The sequence below is a fragment of the Prinia subflava genome, chromosome 13, assembly GCF_021018805.1.
Source record: "Prinia subflava isolate CZ2003 ecotype Zambia chromosome 13, Cam_Psub_1.2, whole genome shotgun sequence".
In the NCBI taxonomy this organism is placed as follows: domain Eukaryota; kingdom Metazoa; phylum Chordata; class Aves; order Passeriformes; family Cisticolidae; genus Prinia; species Prinia subflava.
The window spans coordinates 5,297,954-5,317,128 of record NC_086259.1 but is presented as its reverse complement, the minus strand read 5'-3'; the positions used below and the strand labels follow the sequence as shown (position 1 = coordinate 5,317,128).

Sequence of the window (19,175 nt, the reverse complement as noted above, 5' to 3'; positions counted from 1 at the left end):
TAGTTATAAATTAAATGAGAAAATCATATTGATGTATGTTCTGGCTGCTTTAATGCATAATCAAGGCAGCTTTTAATACATTCAGTTCCAAAACATTGGTTTTTTTACAGTCTGTTGTCACTGAATTCTGTCTGGGGCCAAAAAGAAGAAATTATGTTTTGAAAACATGTTCAGAACACCTGTTTCAGCTGTTGTTATGCCCTACAGTCCACAACATCTCTTATCAACAGGAAAATTGGTTTAGTGTCTTTTCCCACCTGTATCCCTGTATAGCATGTACTAACAAAGATATTTCCAAAGGAATCTCCAACAGTACAGGATGCTAGATTTGTTTGGGCTTTTTAAAAACAAGAGACATCCATTTCCTAAGGTTAATTTACATTAAGATAATTGTATTATTTTATCTTGGCCAGGGGCTTTCTCTTGCTGGTGAAGCGCTGTATGAATCATAGCAGCAATGAAGGGGTTCTCTGATCACAGGCACTAAGGAAAACTGTACAGCTCCCTTCAGCAGACTCAGTTTGGAGTCAGGAAATTCTAGATTTTAAAAGATTGTCAGGATATAGTATGATTTTATTTGTCCTAAAGAAAACAACAACAGCAAGAGGAAGATAATTACAAATAAAGAAACTTTAATTAGCAGGTAATACAGAACAGAAGGATCCAGTCAGTGGCAGAACACCACAGTATTTACAAAACTGTAAATACTGTAAAAACTGCAAATACAGCAGCAGCAGTGCCTGGAGGCATTGAATGCAAGAGCTTATCCTACAGCTGGAAAGTAGCTGAAGTCTGTGACATGCCACTGTAAATAAAGGTGTTATTAAAAATTACAAACTGCCCTGTAATGACTTTGATAACTTCCTGTGCAGCAGCTCCTGCAAAAGAGAAGAGAAAACAAAAGGCAGTTAGCAGGTCATATTTAAATAACAGTAAAACAGTGTTCTTTATCAAGAAATCCCTACACTGGAATTATTTCAGAAGTACCTAATTAATCTGCTAGGAGGCAAAAATGCCTTTCAGCACTTCCCACTATAAAAGAAGATCAGAAAGCTGCTACTTCAAAAGCTAGCTTTGCAACTTTCTCTCCATGTACAAACACACAGAGTAAAAATGGATGAGTGGACACACCCATGCAAGTTGTGACCTCTCTCAGTTGAGAAGCTGAATTAAAAAAAAAATCATGTAAAACTTAACTGCAAAATAAACTGAAGGGTCACTTCAGTGTGATCTAAGTTTTCCTGTAGTAGGAAACATTCTGTAATTTCTTCAGAAATTACCTTTATGCATTTTTCTGAAGAATGACACATACCAGATTTTGCTTAAACAAAAAAAAAAAAAAAATTCTTACGTATGCAGAATATATAATACATAATTATGTTCAGCACTGCACGAAGCCACATAAAGAAGGTAAGTTAACTACCAGTTCTGAGCATCCATTAAAACATATCTGCAGGTTGAATGAAGGTAAGAAACCAAGGCTACTTATATTTCATAAATCTTTAATGTAAGTGTGCTGTGTAAAAGAAGCGCACTGCACTAATTTTAACATTACTATAACTATCACTTTCCTTCAAAAAAATCAAGCCTCTTTCCAGCATTCCAGCATTTCATTTCTAGCCACATTTTTAAGCTTGAAGAGTTGATGTACTGAGATTGTTTTTGATGTTCATTTATTTTACTGCATTTATTTAACCCTTGGTGCACCCACTTACTCTACGTGTACTGTAGGAGCTCCCACCTGGAGAATAAAGGGGAGGATTGTGCCCTAATGCCACCTGTGATTGCAGCCTTTGCTCTGAGAGTCCAGAGCAAGGAGGCAGCAGAGGTGTGGCTCAGCAGGCTGCTGTTGCTGTGGCCCTGGCAGTGTCACCCTTACCTCCCATGAAGGCAGCAACAGTGTGAGGCTCGGCAGCTCCGTAGCGACAACTGCACGGAAAGGAACAGTCACAAACTGCCCGGCAGTTTTACCAGCACAGCCACACCTCCAAACAACACTTACAACTCGTGCACATAGTCATCTTTCACCACTACAGACAGCCCCTGTTCCTGGAGGAAACCAGTCAGGCATGATTTTAGCTTTCCAATATCATCTTCCACCTGGGAGTTGTAGACACCTGGAAAAGAAATCAACAGTTTCATCACACAACGGTAACACCACAGTCAAAGCTAACAGGTTTAAATGGCAGCCTAAAGATTTTGTTTTCCTGAAAGGTTTCTAAGCCAATTCATGTGTTATTAGTACTAGGCTAATAATAATTGAATATTCTGTTGATGCTTCTCATGATAGACAAATTACTGCATAGCTGAACTGATTCCTAATCCACACAACTCATTAATGATATTAATTCAAATAAATTCCTTAAGTTCCCAAAGAGAAAAAACTCTCATTTTATTTTCACATTCCTAAAGGTGTATTGTTATGGAAGCAAAACCACAAGTAATGTATTTGCAGTTTATAACTTGAACTACAGTAACTATTGGATCTTTATATTTCTTTTGCTGATGTGAAGTAACTGGTATTAACATACCTGGGTATCTGCCGTGCTGCTTGTAAAACCTATCGACAGCCCTGAGCATCAAGTACAGCACAATTTCACTGTCTGGGTTATCCATATGGGAAACTGAAAACAGCAAGAACTGGTTAGCTGGTGCAGAGGCAATAGAAAAAGCAACGTTTTGATTTCCCTGAAAACAAACAGCAAAATCTGCAGTAGAAAGAAACCTTAATGAACACAACTTGTGACAGAGTCTTATCAAACAACTGTCAGATGCACAATTTTGCCTCCAAAGTTTATGACAAAACCATATTATATGTATTTAATATAAACTATTCAGTGAAGAAACCCACATTCCAATTCTGGCAGCTGCTTTAATCTAAATGGGTATTCCTTAGTTATCATTTTAGGATTTGAAACACATGCTTTAAGTATTATCTGTAATGACTGTAATTATAGAACAGGTCTTAAATCCCTTACCATACAGCTCAGTAGTCTTTGCAAATACTAACTGCTACTTACATCCCACTGCACATTACCAACTAATTCAAGGAGCTTTCACTGAAATTGTAACATTACAAAATGTATGTATACACAAAATATATACATATTTTGTCCAAAACATTCAGAGGACTGGTTTAAGCTTAATTTCAACAAACTTTAGTAAAAAAGTATTTCCAGCTTTTTTTTCTTTCTCTATGCAGGCTCAAAAAACGGCAATATAAAACCCAACAGAAATATTAAGTAACTAGCTGGTTAGTTCACATCTCAAAGAGACAAGCTGAAAGGGGTCAAGATAATTCTTTTCATTTGGTCAGGTTAAAGCTCCTTTTCAGCTCTGTCAGAAATAACTGATGTACAGAAAAGAGAAGCTTGAAGAAAACACTGTTGTATTTATAGATTACTACACGTAAAATCCACAAGAAAACAAAAGCAAAAGCTGAAATGCGCATCAATCACGGTCATTTTTGGAATTTCAGAATCAAATTGAATTCAACATTCTAGTCCTAAAAACTCCAGACTTGTAGTGGAAAGACATAGTCCTTACAGCAAGAATTAATTTAAATTCACGGAACTCATTGTGACATTCCAAATGATAAAACTGCGTAATGCAACAGAACACGTAGCTTACATTTCCTTCCCCTCAGCAAAGCCCTCCAGGCTGTCAGTGCAGCGAGGTTTGTGGCAGGCAGCAGTACTTACTGATGGCATCCCTGCTGCAGGAGTTGGGGCTGTGCTCCTCAGCCAGGGACCGGCAGCGCACCACGCGCAGGAAGGCGGCGTTGCTGCCTGGCACGGGGACAAGGAGAGGGACCCGTCAGTGCCACCACTCCCCACAGCTCTGTCTCTGTGCCGTGTCACAGGGCAAGGGCTACGGCTTCACAGCATTTCATCCAACACCTTCCTGCTTGTGCTCAGCTTGCGCCAATACAAACCTGGCTAACTACCTTTAGGTCTGTGTCAGGAGAGCTTTAGGGAAACGCTTTGCGCTCATGTGGAATCTCCAGTATCTGCCAGGTTAATGTAACAGCTACCACAGCAATCCATCAGTCACAGCCACCACGTTTCCCTCTCCCAGGCTGCAAATCAACACGGTTCTTTCCATCTTCCACTGCATCTAACACTGCCTCACATGCTCTCAATTAATATTTTAACGAGGCACGAGCTGGAAAAGGTCCTTTTCCAGTATCATTGCTATGAACCAACCCAGGGTGCAGCTACAACCCAGCACTGAAAAAGAACTGGGAGGTTCCCAAATGCTTTACCAGTGCAGGGCAGCACACTCTTGGCTCTGTGCTTACAGGGGAGCTTTCCAGCTGTGAGGAGCCTCAGCCAGGCTGCTGCTGGACGTGTGTCCACACCCAGGACAGACACAGCCTGAAGTGCCATCAAGTGGGTTACAGCTTTTCAGACCACCTCACATCTGCAGAGCCCACACTGAAACCAGTACCCCAGCATGGGCAAGATGCTCAGGTACTCATCACAGAAAGCAGAGGGCAGCTGCTCCCTCTTGTTCAGAGTGAAAAATACACCATTTTAAAGCCAACCTTTACAGACTCACTCCTGAGAGATGCTAAACATCAGCTACTTCTCCTGAAAAAGAGGGATGCAAACCACCTAGTACTTACTTGAAAAATCCAAATATTGACTTACTGCTTAGTAACTACAGGATCATTCAAAAGGTTTTGATTATTTGATCATTTGCATAAACCCAGAACAGAATCCAAGCATACTCACAGAACAATTTCAGTTCTCTCTCTGAAATAGACTCAGGTGCCTAAAAGAGAGAATATACTCATTCCAGTACACACAATGGCCAGAGAATTCCTGCTTTCACTCATATATGAATATATTTATTGTGAAATAACTACATTAGTTACTAATGCACCAAAAAGAAGTGTCTTAAATTGTAAACAGTATATCCCTGTATGTATTTCATTTTTATGTGATCAAACCAAATTGACAAATAAAGCAGATACTTCACAGATACTTCATTCCAATACAGGATCACCTGCTCCTTTCACTGCTTGATTCTCCAAGTTAATGTTCCATGTAAGTCACCCATAAAGTCAGGATAATCCCCAAGTTTACTATTTCTCGCAGTCCATAATCCCCATGCTTTCCTCAAAGAATGCAAACTACCTAAGACTTAACAAATACTAAGTACATCACAAGATGAAAAAGACAAACAAAACCCCCCAAAGTGACGTAAGTTATTGAAGCTTTAAACCTTCCAGAGAAGTCTTTATCTCTATTAGAAGAATGGCCATAGGTTTGCATTCACCTTGCCCAGGGACTGTAACAATTTAGCAGCATGGTTCCCCACTGCAGCAATATCCTTCTTTGCTTTTTCACGATACCTGGTAATAATGAAGAAGTGAAGAATTACAGCAGAGAGCAAACAGCTCCACATTATAGGCCATCTTTTTTTCTGTTTTACATTATAAAGACAAAATATGCCACATGAATGGAAGTGAGCTCCCTCAAGGAGTTGTCTACTTACACGTTTTGCAATTTGATGAATTTACTGGAGTCTGCCATCATATCAGGAATGGTGCCCCGCACAGGCAAGCTTCCTTGCCCTTCATTTGCCACAAATTCTTTTAAAGCTCGAACCAAAATCCAGAAGGAAGATGACTACAAATGCACAAGAGACAGTTATGTACACAGATGTTATTTACAATGCTTTTTCTACATTTAAGTCTTACCCTTAACTACTCATACCTGCTCTGTGAGTTTTAGGCAGCAATCATCATTAAAAAGCTCTTCAATGCCTCTTGGAATCTATGAAAAGAAATAAATTGTGTTGGTAATTCCATGACTTTTGAGTTCTTGAATTATTTCAATACACACTACATAGGTGAGCCAACTCCAAATGACCTCAGAGTTTCATGGCAAATCTCCTCTGGACCCTCCCCAGTCAGTGCTGCTCAGACACATTTCAAACAGCAGCCCAGCCCAAGAGCAAGGCAATGCTTCTGAGCAAGATCAATGTCACAAACGAAATCTCGCCTGACTTCCATCTTTGACAGAGAAGATTTAAAAAACTGCAGCAGGAACCGTCCCACCTGCCCATCCTGCCTGCTGGGGCAGAGCAGCTGAAAGGCTGGGGAAGGGGAGTGGGGCTACAAAAGTCAGTGTTTTACTCAGGATCCTTAACTGCTGCCAGTCAGTCTGGCACACAAGCTCAAATAAATATTGATATCCTGGGCCATGTCTTGTAGTGGCTTGGATGAGAGCACTAAGCTTTACCTGCTGCGTTCTTGGGAGAGTTAACTTGACCATCCAAGCAAGGATGCCCAGTTCAAAACAAGAGAACATAATCTAGGAAGAATCACAGAATGTGCTTTTGCCCCATGTAGGCTTTGCATTTTAGCCCAGATGAGAAACTAAAGAAACCAGAGCTCAACTAAACTCGTTTTAAACTATGAGTTACTAGGTCAGGATTATTTAAGAATGAAAACATCACTTCTAACACTTTTAAGCTTGACCAGTTTACGAAGGGAATTTTGGAGTAAGTTTCCTCCAGAGGAAAGAAGTGAATTTATTGTATCAGGAGTGCCATGCAGCCCTTCATTTCTACAGAGAGTAACTACTACAGCCCCTGGCTTCAACAGAGCACAATTTCAGTAAGTGCTCTCAGCCTCTCTCCCAGCAGAGTATTTAAATAACCATCAGCCACAACTCTCACTGCTAAATCCTTGCAATTGTACCCAGCACTTCACAGAGTTTTTTACAGACTGAACTGTAGAAGTCACACAAGAACTCACTGATGCACTCTGGTTGCTGACTCATTCTAGACTTGAATTTAAGTCTGCAGGAGGGAAGTGCAGATTTCTTGCAAGAGCAAGGGAGTAAGAGAATTTCCATAAGCTGCATTGCCAGCCAGTCTAGGTCTATTCAACTACAAAATTTCAGTTCTAATACTGTACTAAACCTGTTTTAGCTAAATACAAATATTACAAATAGAATTTCTGTCCTAAAACTGAATAATATATTCTGTGAAAATGAGGCAGTTGAAATTGTTTCAGTTTTATCACAGAAATGTTTATTTTACCTCTGTACGATTTAATGCTGTGTTCACATTTTTTATAGCTTCTTCAAAGTTCTCCTCATCTTCTGGGGTCCCATTTTCATTCTTTAAGATACCTTATTAAAAAAAAAAAATTAAACACACAACTGTTTGAACTACATCTCATCATTTATGTCTTACCAACAGAGCAGACTGGCTTTGGATGGATTCGTGGCATAACAGCTACCAGCAAAAAAATGAAAAATAACTCGTAAGAAGAAAGAGCAGATGTAATTATAAAGCTAACTTCATCTAAACTCTGCATATGATTCATTTTCCTGTGATGTTAAATAGAAGTTACTTAGCACAAAAGCACTGGTTTATTTGTGTAAGGAGATAATGGAGTTTCTTAAGCACTAAATTAACAATTCAACTCTCCTTCCCATGCCAGTCACGTTTTGCTGGGGTTTTTTTGATCAAATTTGGCAAACACTTGTGCATCCACAGAGCAGGCCAGCTCAAGAAAGGACCTCCATTAGAAATCTGACATACCCAAAGGTAATTACTACAGATCAGATCTGCTCCCTATCACAGCCTGGGGATAAGGACCACTCCAGATTTGCACACAGGCCACCTTCAAGTGAGGAAATACCAAAAATTCAGTCAATGGGGTTTTTCTATAATCATTTAAGACAACGCATACAGATCTTAAAAATGCCACGTGAATTTTAGCACCCTGAAAAGGTACTGGAAGCCCTGAAACCCCTGCACAAATGAAGTCACTCACACACTGCTTACAGTGCAGTGAGTGCTACAGAACCTGGCCATGCAGAGGTGATGATTATCAAGTGTCTGATGGGTCAGTGGACACACCAAATATTTGCAGAATAACAATTACAGTGTCAAAAGCCATTTGCTTTCCTCATTATCACATTTTTAACAGGATTTTTCTCTTAAAGCCTTTGCTCCCACCCAAATCAAAACCACACTCTGGATCTAAGACAGGATAAAACACTGACAACAAACATTTATAAGCAAGTTTGGCATCTTACAATCCACCTGTACAAAACAATCATTTAGCAGAAGAATCATACAGGATATACCAGCACATCTTTCATAAATTAAACCTGAGAGAACTTGGGATTACTTTTCAGATACCACCTTGTATCTATTTCTGCCAGTAGGAATAAGGGACCCCTGGGACATGGATTACCTTGCCGAATCAGTTCTTTGAAGGCTTCTTTCTCTTTGTAACTCTTAGGCAACTGTTCACTTTTCTAAATTTAAAAAACACAAAGAGATTTTTGTCTTGAAAATACCTACTACTAAGTTCACTGTGTTCAGACTGCTGAACTCCAGGAGTCTGTCATTGCTCACACATTCACTTGTATTTCAATTAGTAATTTTTTTTTATGATTCCACTTTGGTTTTTTTATGTTACGCACTGCCAAAATAATTAACTGCTTTAGAAAAGACAGACCAATAATAGTAATAATACAGTTTTGCAACATACCTCATTGAACCATTTTATGAGAGACTTGGCTACAATCACAATCCATGGAGTGTGGCTGTGGTCCTGTAATTGAACAGTGGAGAAATCTTTGTCAGGTTGAGAAAAGATAAAAAATAGGAAACAAATTAAAAACCTATTTTCAATGTAAACTCCAAATATCCCTTCCACTACTCTAAAGACACAGGATATGTTCCAGATTTTGATTCAGCCATAATGTTCTGTAACTACTATGAAAGAAATCATCAAATTATTATTACTTTATTTAAAAAGGGGTGATCCAAGTTATCCAATGTTTTTCTGGAATGGAACTTATGCTATGCACAAACACCCAAATGTAAAGCTCTGCAGCAGTAGGTAACCATAAAAACTCAAAAACAATGGAGGGTGTGAGGGGCTATTCAATCTAACAAAAGATCAAGTTGTCCAAGAATACTCCTTGCTTCCCAAGACCCCCACCTGCTTAAGATTTAAACAGACTGGAACATTTGGGGCAGAGGCAAAAATAACTCCTCGTGACTGATTCTAGAGTTGGTTCTGTTCAGATGAGACTTGGCACCAGAGTCATCTGCCAGGAGCCATTTCCACAGAACCCCTGTGCTGTGTCTGCATCTGTGCTGGGGAACACAGTGCAAACCACACACCAACCTTTTTGTCCATATGCTCCAAGTCATAATCCCCAACGTGTTCTGTCAGTTCTGGAAACGGTTTGTCCAGTCTCAGATCTTCTAACATATTGTCAGGGTGAGATTCAACAACTGTGAAAAAGGACACAATGCATTTCCCAGCTTTATGTCTGGATTCAAAACAGAGCTACACAAATACAGGATCACCTGCTCCTTTCACTGCTTGATTCTCAAAGTAAGTGTTCCATGTAAGTCACCCATAAAGTCAGGATAATCCCCAATTTTACTATTTCTCACAGTCCATAATCCCCATGCTTTCCTCAAAGAATGCAAACTACCTAAGACTTAACAAATACTAAGTACATCACAAGATGAAAAAGGCAAACAAAACCCCCCAAAGTGACGTAAGTTATTGAAGCTTTCAACCTTCCAGAGAAGTCTTTCTCTCAGCAAACCCTCTAACCTGCATGTTCTTTAATCACTACTCTCATGTAACCAACCAGTCCGTAAGTCCTGCAGACCAGCAGGGGAATGTTGGAATTCCAGAGAACGTCAGCCAGGCGCAGAAGTGTACTGTAAGGAAAAGCATGCTTTTTTCAGATCTACAGAAGACAACAGTTAACCATGAAGTTAACTCCTACACCAGCTACTTGTGAAAGAGTTCTCTCAGAAAACTTCTCTAATATCATCATGATATAAGCACATAAGGGGAATAATTTCATACAGGAATTTACAGTGAGTTGGAAAACTATTCATCCATTATCTTACTTATGTCTTATTCCACCCTCCTAAATGCTCCACGTATCAAATAAAAAGTTTCAATGAGTAGTGAGAGAGCGAAATAAAGAATTAGATCCATGTGTTAACTTCCAGCAGAGGTAGTTCCCATCAGAGGTACAAAAAGGTCTCTAGAAAATGCCATCACTGGCTGTAATTTTCCTTCACAATGACAGAGTTCTGTTCTGCTTAAGTTCTTCTGCAAGGAAATGCTGGTGCATAAATGCACACACACACACAAACATATATATATAATAAGCCTGCTTTTACAATTGAATGAAAACAGGAAATTCAACCTTAGGTAATTCTTACCTCTCTGGTAGTTGTGTTGCAACCACTAAGTTAAACCGATTGAAAAAGGAAGGGTCGTTGTCTAAAAGCTTTTCTGGACTCTAAATAGGGGGAAAAATGTATGTCAGGGAACACTGACAATTTCTGAGCACAGAGCAAGTCCGCTGAATATAAAGTGTTAAGTGAAAGTTATAAAATTAAAATGAAGTTACAAAATAGTGTTTGAAATACATAAAGTGATTTTTTGTTTGATACAAATGATTTAACTTAAGATTATCTTCCTCAAATGCTGCTTCATCCTTAATCTATTTAAACTGCAATATCACAAAGCAACACAGAGCTGTTATTTCACATTTTTATCACACTGGATAACACACACATAGTAGTAATTTAGAAAGACAAACCTCTTCAACAAAGTTTCCAGAAACATCACTATTCAATTCCTGCAAGAGCTCCATGGCACTCTGGGCACGGTTCTGTTTCAGAGCAATCAAAATGAAATGTGGTTTACACAGTGCAACAGTTCTACACACTGCCACAACAATGCCAAACCAAGCAACAACAACAGAACAGCCACAGAAAACACCCCACAATAAAGCTCATTACAAGCTAAGGCTCCTTACTCCAAGCCTTGCTCATCTGAAGCAAAAAGCATCCCATAACAGCAGGCACTTCCTTTGAGAGCATTTTCTGTAATACCACTTTAAAAAGACAAATTGTGAGGCAGCTGTTTCCTAAGTCCCAGTTTCATGACAGAATTTGCAGGAGTTATCTGTGCCTCTCGTACTCTCTGTTTTTGTGGTATTTTTTCCCCATTCACCTCTCTGCTCTTAGCTTTACTCCTTCAACCACAATGGTCTTCTATATTATCCTTCCATAGATTTTGACCATAACCTCTTCATTTTTTCTATTCAATCTTGCCACAGTTGAGTTTATTTTCTCACTTATGAGCAACTAAAAAGTAAACATGAGGAATTCTGTTAAAGAATAAACAGACTCTGACCTATACACATATGCTTTTAGCATTATTCATAATGCCACATTTAAATACTCAACACTTCCATGGTTTCAATACACCTAAACTGACATTTATTATCTCCTCACCTGAGCAATATGGCTTTTTTGTAGAAAGAAACTGAAAAGGAGACAAAAGAGAATTACTTAATGTGAACTTTTGTTCTGAAGAAAAACAGCATTCAAGTTACATTTTATTCTGCAGAATACGCTGCTAACTCTCATACACAACTAAACACATTACCCCTTAAACCTGCTTTTTCCAACATAATGGTATTCTCCTCAGACACAGTTTCTTAAGAAAGCTTTTCAGTTCCCAAGCCATAAATGTGAAATATAAAACATGCCAAGCTCCTCTAGAAGACAGGATCATGCTGGAGGTTCTTTCTCACCAGGCTAATCAAAGACTCACTAGCATTGATTTCCTCATATAATGGAATATTCTCCCCTCTCACACAACCTCTGTGGGTATCTATGTGCACCACAACAGATCTTGATCAACAATTAGTAGGCAAATCATTTTTACAGGATTTGCAAACAGTTTCTTACCCTTTTCCATGCTGCACAGAGCCTTTCAAAGCTATGAAAGCTAATAAATGTCTAGCAGTCACAACTGCACAGTAACTAATGAAAATTAAGTCATCTGCAGCACCAGAATTAGGGAAAATATATTGAACTGCGCTGAAAACACAAGCCCTGTCATAGATCTGGACTACATCAAATAAATTAATTTTCAATATTTTTATGTTGAGTAGAGCTTCCTTACAGACTTGATATGTGAAGCAAACAGACCTGTAAGGTCCAAACCCAGCAAGTAAATAATTAAGCAGCCAATATCAAAATGACCATGCACACTGTCACCAACCTCCAAACCCACAGAAGACTTGGAGGAACACAGAGAGGCTTTTAAAAGAATTTTACAGGACTTCTTAGCAAATATAGAGAGGGAACTACGTATGAAACTCTGTCACTTGTTAATTTGTAACTGAAATCAGTAAAAAACCTACTTATTTCCAACATCTTCTCCAGAGACTCGATTCCCATCGACAATTGTAAACGAACCAATACCTTTGGGGGACAAAAACCTCTTATGAAAAACCTGGCATCATCAAGTTATCAGATACAGTACAAAGAACAGACAGAAGAATTATCTACTGACCTGGCAGCACCAAGTTTTTGAGTATTTCAGTTCCTGTTGCTGTTGCATTTATCACACAAACATGGGCAGATTCCAATGCTTCTTGGCCATGGTCACCCCACAGTCTGTATTGCAGGGGAAACCAAAACACAAAGAAGTTATTCAATTTCACATTGCAAAGCCAATATAAACAGACAACAAAAAGACAAATGGAGGGCTGGCGTGCTACTGTCAATTCACTGCTGAGGACCTAAATAGCACCAACCAAAGTAAGCACCCTAAAGGAAACTTACTGGGAAGACTCTGAGACCTTCCAAAGAACAAGCCAGCTTCCCTGACATTTCATTTTCTCCAACTTTACACCTTATGCATGCACATATCTCTTTCTCTTGGATCATACTTGAACTTTTTGAAAACCAGCACAGGTTAAAACAATCCTTGCCCAAATTTTGTCATAATGCCAAACACTCATTTTTTCCCTTTTATTACAAATAACAGAATTTTAAATATATATATATATATATAAGTTGTTTGCTGTTGTTGTTGTTTTAATTTCTCATACAAGACATTGAAACACACAGGAGACAGAAATCAGTCTTGCTGAGTCTGGTACTTCAGGCCCCTAGAAAAAAACACTGAGGCTGAAATGAGGCTGGGACAGTCCCAGGTCACACGTTCTGCCGATTTCACTGGGCTGGTAATACACAGAATTTTTAGGGTTGGAAGGGACCTCTGGACATCACCCAGTCCAAGCCCTGCCCAGGCAGGGTCACCTGGAGCAGGTGACACAGGAGTGTGTCCAGGTAGGTTTGGAATGCCCCAGAGAGGGAGACTCCACAGCCTCCCTGGCATCTGCTCCCTCCAGGAAAACAAGTTCTTCCTCATGCTGAAATGAAACTTCTTTAGTTTATGGCCACGGCTCCTTGTCCTGCTGCTGCACACCACCCAAAAGAGTCTGGCATCACCCTCTTACACCCACTTCTGAGATATTTCTATGCATTGATGAGATCCCCTCTGTGTTTTCTCTGGGCTAACCAGGTCCAGCTCCCAGTCTCTCCTCACCAGAGATGCTGCAGGCCCCAAATCTTCTCTGTGCTCTCCACAGGACCCTCTCCAGTGGTTCCCTGTCTTTCCTGTACTGAGTAGCCCAGGACTCTCCACTCTTGAGCTGCACAAAGGAGGAGACAGCACAGGAGGGCACACCACTGCTTAGCCCTTCACTCACACCTATCCACGTGGAAATGGAACAGCCACAGTGCAGACAGACACCCCTAACTCCGGTGCCATTACCCTTCTGGTAACTCGGATCTTTCCTGCCCTTTCACAGAATCCAAGAATGGATCAGCCTGGAGGGGCCCCAGGGCTGCTCTGGTGCCACCTCCCTGCTCCAGCAGGGCCACCCCAGAGCACAGGGCACAGCAGTGTCCAGAGGGCTCTGCAATATCCCCAGGGAGGAGCCTGCACAGCCCCTGGGCACAATCTGCTCAGGGCTGGCCCTGCCAGGGCAGAAGTTGTGCCTCCTGTGCAGGGGCAGCTGCTGGGCTCAGCCCTGCCCGTGGCTCTGGGGCCATTGCTGGGCCTGGAGCAGAGCTGGCTCCATCTGTTCAGCACACCCCCTTTATATATTCATATACATACAGATACAGCCTGACATACGGAATAGAAATATACAGAATACACATATTTATGTCTTTATACATTATAGACCTGTACAACAAACAACTATATACCTACACAACAAATAACATATATCATTTATAAAAATATTCATAAGTGCTTACGTAGATATATATCCATCTATGTATCTCAATTCCCCTTTACATATATATTTAGGATTATGTATGAATATATATCTAAGTAATATATATATATATATACATATATCCCCCTTTAATATATACAGTTTATTTATTGCATATCTATTATCCGAGTGCCGGTACAGCCCTCACGGCCCCGCCGGTCGGACACAGCTCCTGCTCCCCGCGGCTCCGCCGGGCCCGGCGCGGCCCCGGGGACCCGTCCCCGCTCCCCAGCCCCGCTCGGTCAGTGCCGGGCGGTGCCGGTCCGTGCCCGCCCGCGGTACCTGAGCTGGCGGTCGTAGCGCTGCTCCTTGAGGCCGGCCCGGCCCGGCCGCGCCATGGCCGCTGCTGCCGCCGCGCACGCGCGGGGCGGGCCCTGCCCTCAGGAGCGGCCCCGGCCGCGGGGCCGTGCCCGGGCTGTGCGCTGGGACCGGCGGCTTCTCTGGCTCCCTGCGCTTCTCTGGCTCCCTGCGCTTCTGTGCCTCCCTGCGCTTCTGTGCCTCCCTGCGCTTCTCTGGCTCCCTGCGCTTCTCTGGCTCCCTGCGCTTCTGTGCCTCCCTGCGCTTCTCTGGCTCCCTGCGCTTCTCTGCCTCCCTGCGCTTCTCTGGCTCCCTGCGCTTCTCTGCCTCCCTGCGCTTCTCTGCCTCCCTGCGCTTCTGTGCCTCCCTGCGCTTCTCTGGCTCCCTGCGCTTCTCTGCCTCCCTGCGCTTCTCTGCCTCCCTGCGCTTCTGTGCCTCCCTGCGCTTCTCTGGCTCCCTGCGCTTCTCTGGCTCCCTGCGCTTCTCTGCCTCCCTGCGCTTCTCTGCCTCCCTGCGCTTCTCTGGCTCCCTGCGCTTCTCTGGCTCCCTGCGCTTCTCTGCGTCCCTGCGCTTCTCTGGCTCCCTGCGCTTCTCTGCCTCCCTGCGCTTCTCTGCCTCCCTCCGCCCTGGCTGGCAGCAGCACCTGCACTGCTGCACACTGGATGCCGGCAGGGTCGGTAGCACCCGGAATTCTCCCCCTCACTCGCAGCCACCCCGTGTTCAGCAGCGCCGCCCCCGCCCTTCCCTGTGCGCTCCTGGGGACCCCCTCCACACCATTTGCTGCCACATGAGGCCTCGGAGCCGTATTAAACCCGGTCCCCCCGCATCAAATCACTTAGGCCTAATATTAGTCACAATCGGAGTAAACGTGCCCCCAGCAGTTTTTCTCCGCATCTCAACCCACCCATTCTTTCAAGCAATGTTACTCCTCTGCCCAGGGTCAGTTGTCCATAGCCTGAAGGGAGAACGAGAAAAATGGGAGGCTTAGAAAAAATACCTCCAACAACCACTCCATGCCTAACCATTGGCAATCCAGCCCTCATGGGAACCCCATTCCTAGCAGGATTCCACTCAAAAGAGCTCATGGAGAGTTTAATCACATCCTACCTATGCCTCTACATTACTCCTCATAAAATGTGAAGTATGTAAAATTTTGTTACAAAAAGATGTTCTTTGTTGTTTGATCTTTGTAACTTTCAAGCCTAATCAACAAGGAGGGAGATTTAATCCGTGAAACAGAGCGGCCAACCAGCTCTAAGGGATGTCCAGCTGTTAGAAACACAAATTCCTGGTCAGCAGAATTGCCTTGTTAAGGTTTGGGGCTGGACCTGTTCCAATGATCTCAGCCCAGGGGGAGGTTAACAAAGCTCGGGGAGAAGGATTTCCACTGATACACGAGGAATGCAGAATTCATGGGCCACGAGGACATTTGGCAGAATCCCCAAGACAAGGAAGAAACAAATAAGGGCAACTCAGCCGCTGTGTGGAATCAGCTCCGACTGGTGAAGGGGAATTCCGGCAGGGGCAGACCAGGACCGTCAGCTCATGGAGAGCCCACAGAGGAAACCACCGAGCCAAAGGAGGAGAAAGAGAGAGCCTGGCAGTAACAGCATGAAGAGCAAGAGCCTCATTCACCAAGAGAAAATACTAATTAATAAGAGAACTATGTAACCTGTAGACAGTGAACACTCGTGCCTTTGTTTGCTAAAATATATAAATGGGAAAAAGTATGGATAGTTGGGCTGCTTGATTTGTGGAACACCACTGAGCACGAGGCTTAGCAACTCTGACATAAACAATCAGTGTCTCTGTCAAGTGTGGATTTACTGGCTGCTGCATAGTAATGGATCCAATTTGTCTGGACAACAATGCCATTCCCAGAATTTATGTTCAAAATGGGCATTTCTCTGCATCTCTTGACTCAGTTTCTGTATGGACTTTTGAGACATTTTCAGGCAGATTGAGGCAGAAGCCCTGAAGGTACCTGCAGTCAGGAAAATCCAGTAGGATATATTTTGCAGAGATGTTGCACATTATTGCAGTTATTCCTGGTTAGTATGGAGACAAGAACAAGTGGAATCTGTTGTGCCCATGTGCTTCTGTTATGAAGGTCTTTCCCTATAGGGTCAGCATTGGTTGGACCTTGACAGTGTACAAAAACGGAGAAAACTTCTACATCTTAAAAAATTTCAACCAACATCTCTGGCACTAAGTTTCAACAACAAAAGAGAGGTCCTGAAATACCTGCATCATTCACACTGATTTGCTAGTCCGTATAAAGTCCATTATCCTTTTAATCTGCCTCTCTTCAGTAACTTTAGTTTTCTGTGTATCTGCTGGGATGATGTGCACAGCAGTGCATTATTATATGGAGTGGTTTACATCTTGCAGGTGATGTACTACAAAACAGTGCTTCCTCTTTTGCTTCCCATATACAGCATCTCCAGCAAAGTTCATTTTCAGGCTGTGTTTGCTGTGCCACCATAAGTCCTTCATTTTGCTGTCATTCCAGTGACCATTGCGGTATTTCAGGAACATTCTGTTTCCCAAAATCAAAAGCAGTCTCCTGTTCTTGCTCTCTGCTACGCTGCTTAATCTGGACAAACCATAAATTGCAGAAATTAATATTTCAGGCTTAGTTCCAGATTGTAGTTGCCAAACCTAGTATAAGGCAGCCAAGTGGGTATAGCTTTACAGGTCAAAAATAAGTAATAAAAAAGTGGTGTATGAAGGCTGGAAAACTAAAGAACCAGGTACCCCATCCCCCCTTTTCCCCAAGAGTGTTCCTACTAAATTCCTTCTATCCCCTTAGCCATCTTGGCCCGTGTTTGGTTCAAGTTTTTCTCTTGCATAGTTGCCTGTTAACTATATGATATCCTTTTTGTCCTTTTCTTCTTAATCCATTCTTCACTTCGGCTCCATCTTGTTGTTTTTCTTCCTGATGCCAGGAGGAGATTCCCAGCTGAGTTTTTCCCTTAGAAGTCTCATGACTGTCAGAAATCTGTAGCTGTGGGAGAAGGATGACCACTTTCAGCTCCTGAAGTTCCACTGGTGGCATGAGAATCTCATTATCTCAATATACAGATATATGTATATGTATATATGTATATGATCTCAATATATCAATATATATATACAAAAGCCTCACATTTTTGTGTTTTCAGGGAAGAACTTGAGAATAGAAAAGTTGGAACTTCCTGTGGTCAATCAAGAACTGTAAGCAGTCTGTTTTAAAATAAAATACTGAAAAATAGAAAACGTATCAGGAATCATTGTGCTTTTTAGTGTTCAGTGTGGGCAGTGCACTGTTCTGCTTATATTTACTGTGTGGAGTATTTTTGTGCAGCTCCTGGGTTTGTTAAAAATGTCTTTAACACACATGTAAAGAACAGATGCCAGCTCAGAGTAACCCCCTGTGGGAGCTGCCAGCATCTGTGGTGGCAATGTAAGAGGAGAGAGGAGCTGCCTGGATAAACAGATACTCTGTCAAGAACCCGAGGCACAGACAGGCTCTGGAGTGATGAATGTTTTATTTAACATTTCATCTGCTCCTACCCACGGTACATGAACGGCTCGGAGTGTGCAGCCTGCACCAGACTGGTGGGATTTCTAAGCTGGTTTTGTTGGCATGCAGTGACACACCAGACATGCTGGGGTGCCTTAAAGATGGCACATGACACCTTGTTCAAATGTGTCACCATTATTAATGATGTCAGCAGATGTAACTGCCAAGTTACTTAATACACTTTGAGTGCCATTGAGCCATTCCCCTTGGAACCAAATAACTCTTACATCATCTTACATACCTTAAAATGCAGCTCTGCCCCTCCACAGTGATGCAGAAATTTTTATCAGTAGCATTATCCTCAAGTGACCTCTCTATGTGCAACAACCTCCCAACAACTCCAGAGCTGTAGTATTATAGAGACATTTTACTTTAGAGATTAAAATCTCCAATTTCCTCAAATCTGCAAAGCTTAAATATGTCCTACTTCAGTTCAGCATTCCAGTCTTACTTGGAGTTTTCTAACCATAATGGTTAGTCCTTATATAGCAATTTTAATAAAGGCAGCTCCAATTAAATCATAAAGAAAATCAATTCTATGTGTAAAGGTGGGACACCTGAAGCATTCATTGTTAGTTCTGTATCACAACCTGGTGACAGGTTCAGAAGAAGCCCTGTACTTGTCCTGGGCTGCTGCTCTGTTCACGATCACTGCTGGCAAAGGAGAATAAAACCATAAGTGAGAAGGCTGGGGACGACAGGTGTCTCTTGTAAGGCCGCTTGAAACATCTCACCGTGGTGAATGGAATTACATCTTCCTGTCATTCACTGCGAAGCAGACAGTTCTGACGTGGTGGCAAGAGCCCAGGAGAAATTTGTGGAAATCATAAGTTCTTCACTTTTAGCTCAGCACTGGAGAAATCCACCCCTTAAGCACCTACCACTCTCTTCTTCTCACGTGCATAAGTTCACGAGTGTGATGTAATTGTCCTGGATTCGAAGTAGTAAAACAGAACAGAATTACATGATGACTGCAGCTTTTGAAGCGATAAATGATAATTTGAGGACAGAATCAGTGAAATCCATTCTTAGAGTCAGCCAATATCCAAAGGCATCAGGGTTACAGAATAATGTGATATTTGTATAAGCAGCACTGTTACCTCAAATTTAAGGAAAATTTAGTATTTTTATCATAAAGAAAGAAG

The 19,175-nt window shown here is 42.0% G+C and overlaps 2 protein-coding genes across 4 annotated transcripts; both read right to left on the bottom strand.

The window, feature by feature from the left end:
• Positions 1 to 615: 615 nt before the first annotated feature.
• Positions 616 to 14,607, bottom strand: LOC134557474 (NEDD8-activating enzyme E1 regulatory subunit). Of its 3 annotated transcripts, XM_063410521.1 has the most exons (20): positions 14,451 to 14,607; positions 12,389 to 12,492; positions 12,237 to 12,297; positions 11,320 to 11,350; positions 10,620 to 10,691; positions 10,237 to 10,316; positions 9,611 to 9,720; positions 9,170 to 9,279; positions 8,525 to 8,587; positions 8,225 to 8,288; positions 7,057 to 7,148; positions 5,724 to 5,783; positions 5,503 to 5,636; positions 5,284 to 5,359; positions 4,737 to 4,776; positions 3,702 to 3,788; positions 2,532 to 2,624; positions 2,003 to 2,117; positions 1,880 to 1,929; positions 616 to 878 (listed from the first exon to the last, which is right to left on the bottom strand). In XM_063410521.1, the coding sequence occupies exons 1-20, from the start codon at positions 14,504 to 14,506 to the stop codon at positions 769 to 771; spliced, it is 1,608 nt and encodes a 535-aa protein (XP_063266591.1). In that variant the 5' UTR covers positions 14,507 to 14,607; the 3' UTR covers positions 616 to 768. The 3 variants fall into 3 exon arrangements, with proteins under 3 accessions (XP_063266591.1, XP_063266593.1, XP_063266592.1); XM_063410523.1 differs by lacking the exons at positions 11,320 to 11,350; positions 14,451 to 14,607 and having other exon boundaries at positions 12,389 to 12,450; XM_063410522.1 differs by lacking the exons at positions 12,237 to 12,297; positions 14,451 to 14,607 and having other exon boundaries at positions 12,389 to 12,408.
• Positions 14,549 to 18,031, bottom strand: LOC134557808 (octapeptide-repeat protein T2-like). The gene is made up of 3 exons (XM_063411074.1): positions 18,021 to 18,031; positions 14,649 to 15,123; positions 14,549 to 14,590 (listed from the first exon to the last, which is right to left on the bottom strand). Exons 1-3 carry the CDS (start codon positions 18,029 to 18,031, stop codon positions 14,549 to 14,551), a joined length of 528 nt encoding a protein of 175 aa, XP_063267144.1.
• Positions 18,032 to 19,175: the final 1,144 nt, after the last annotated feature.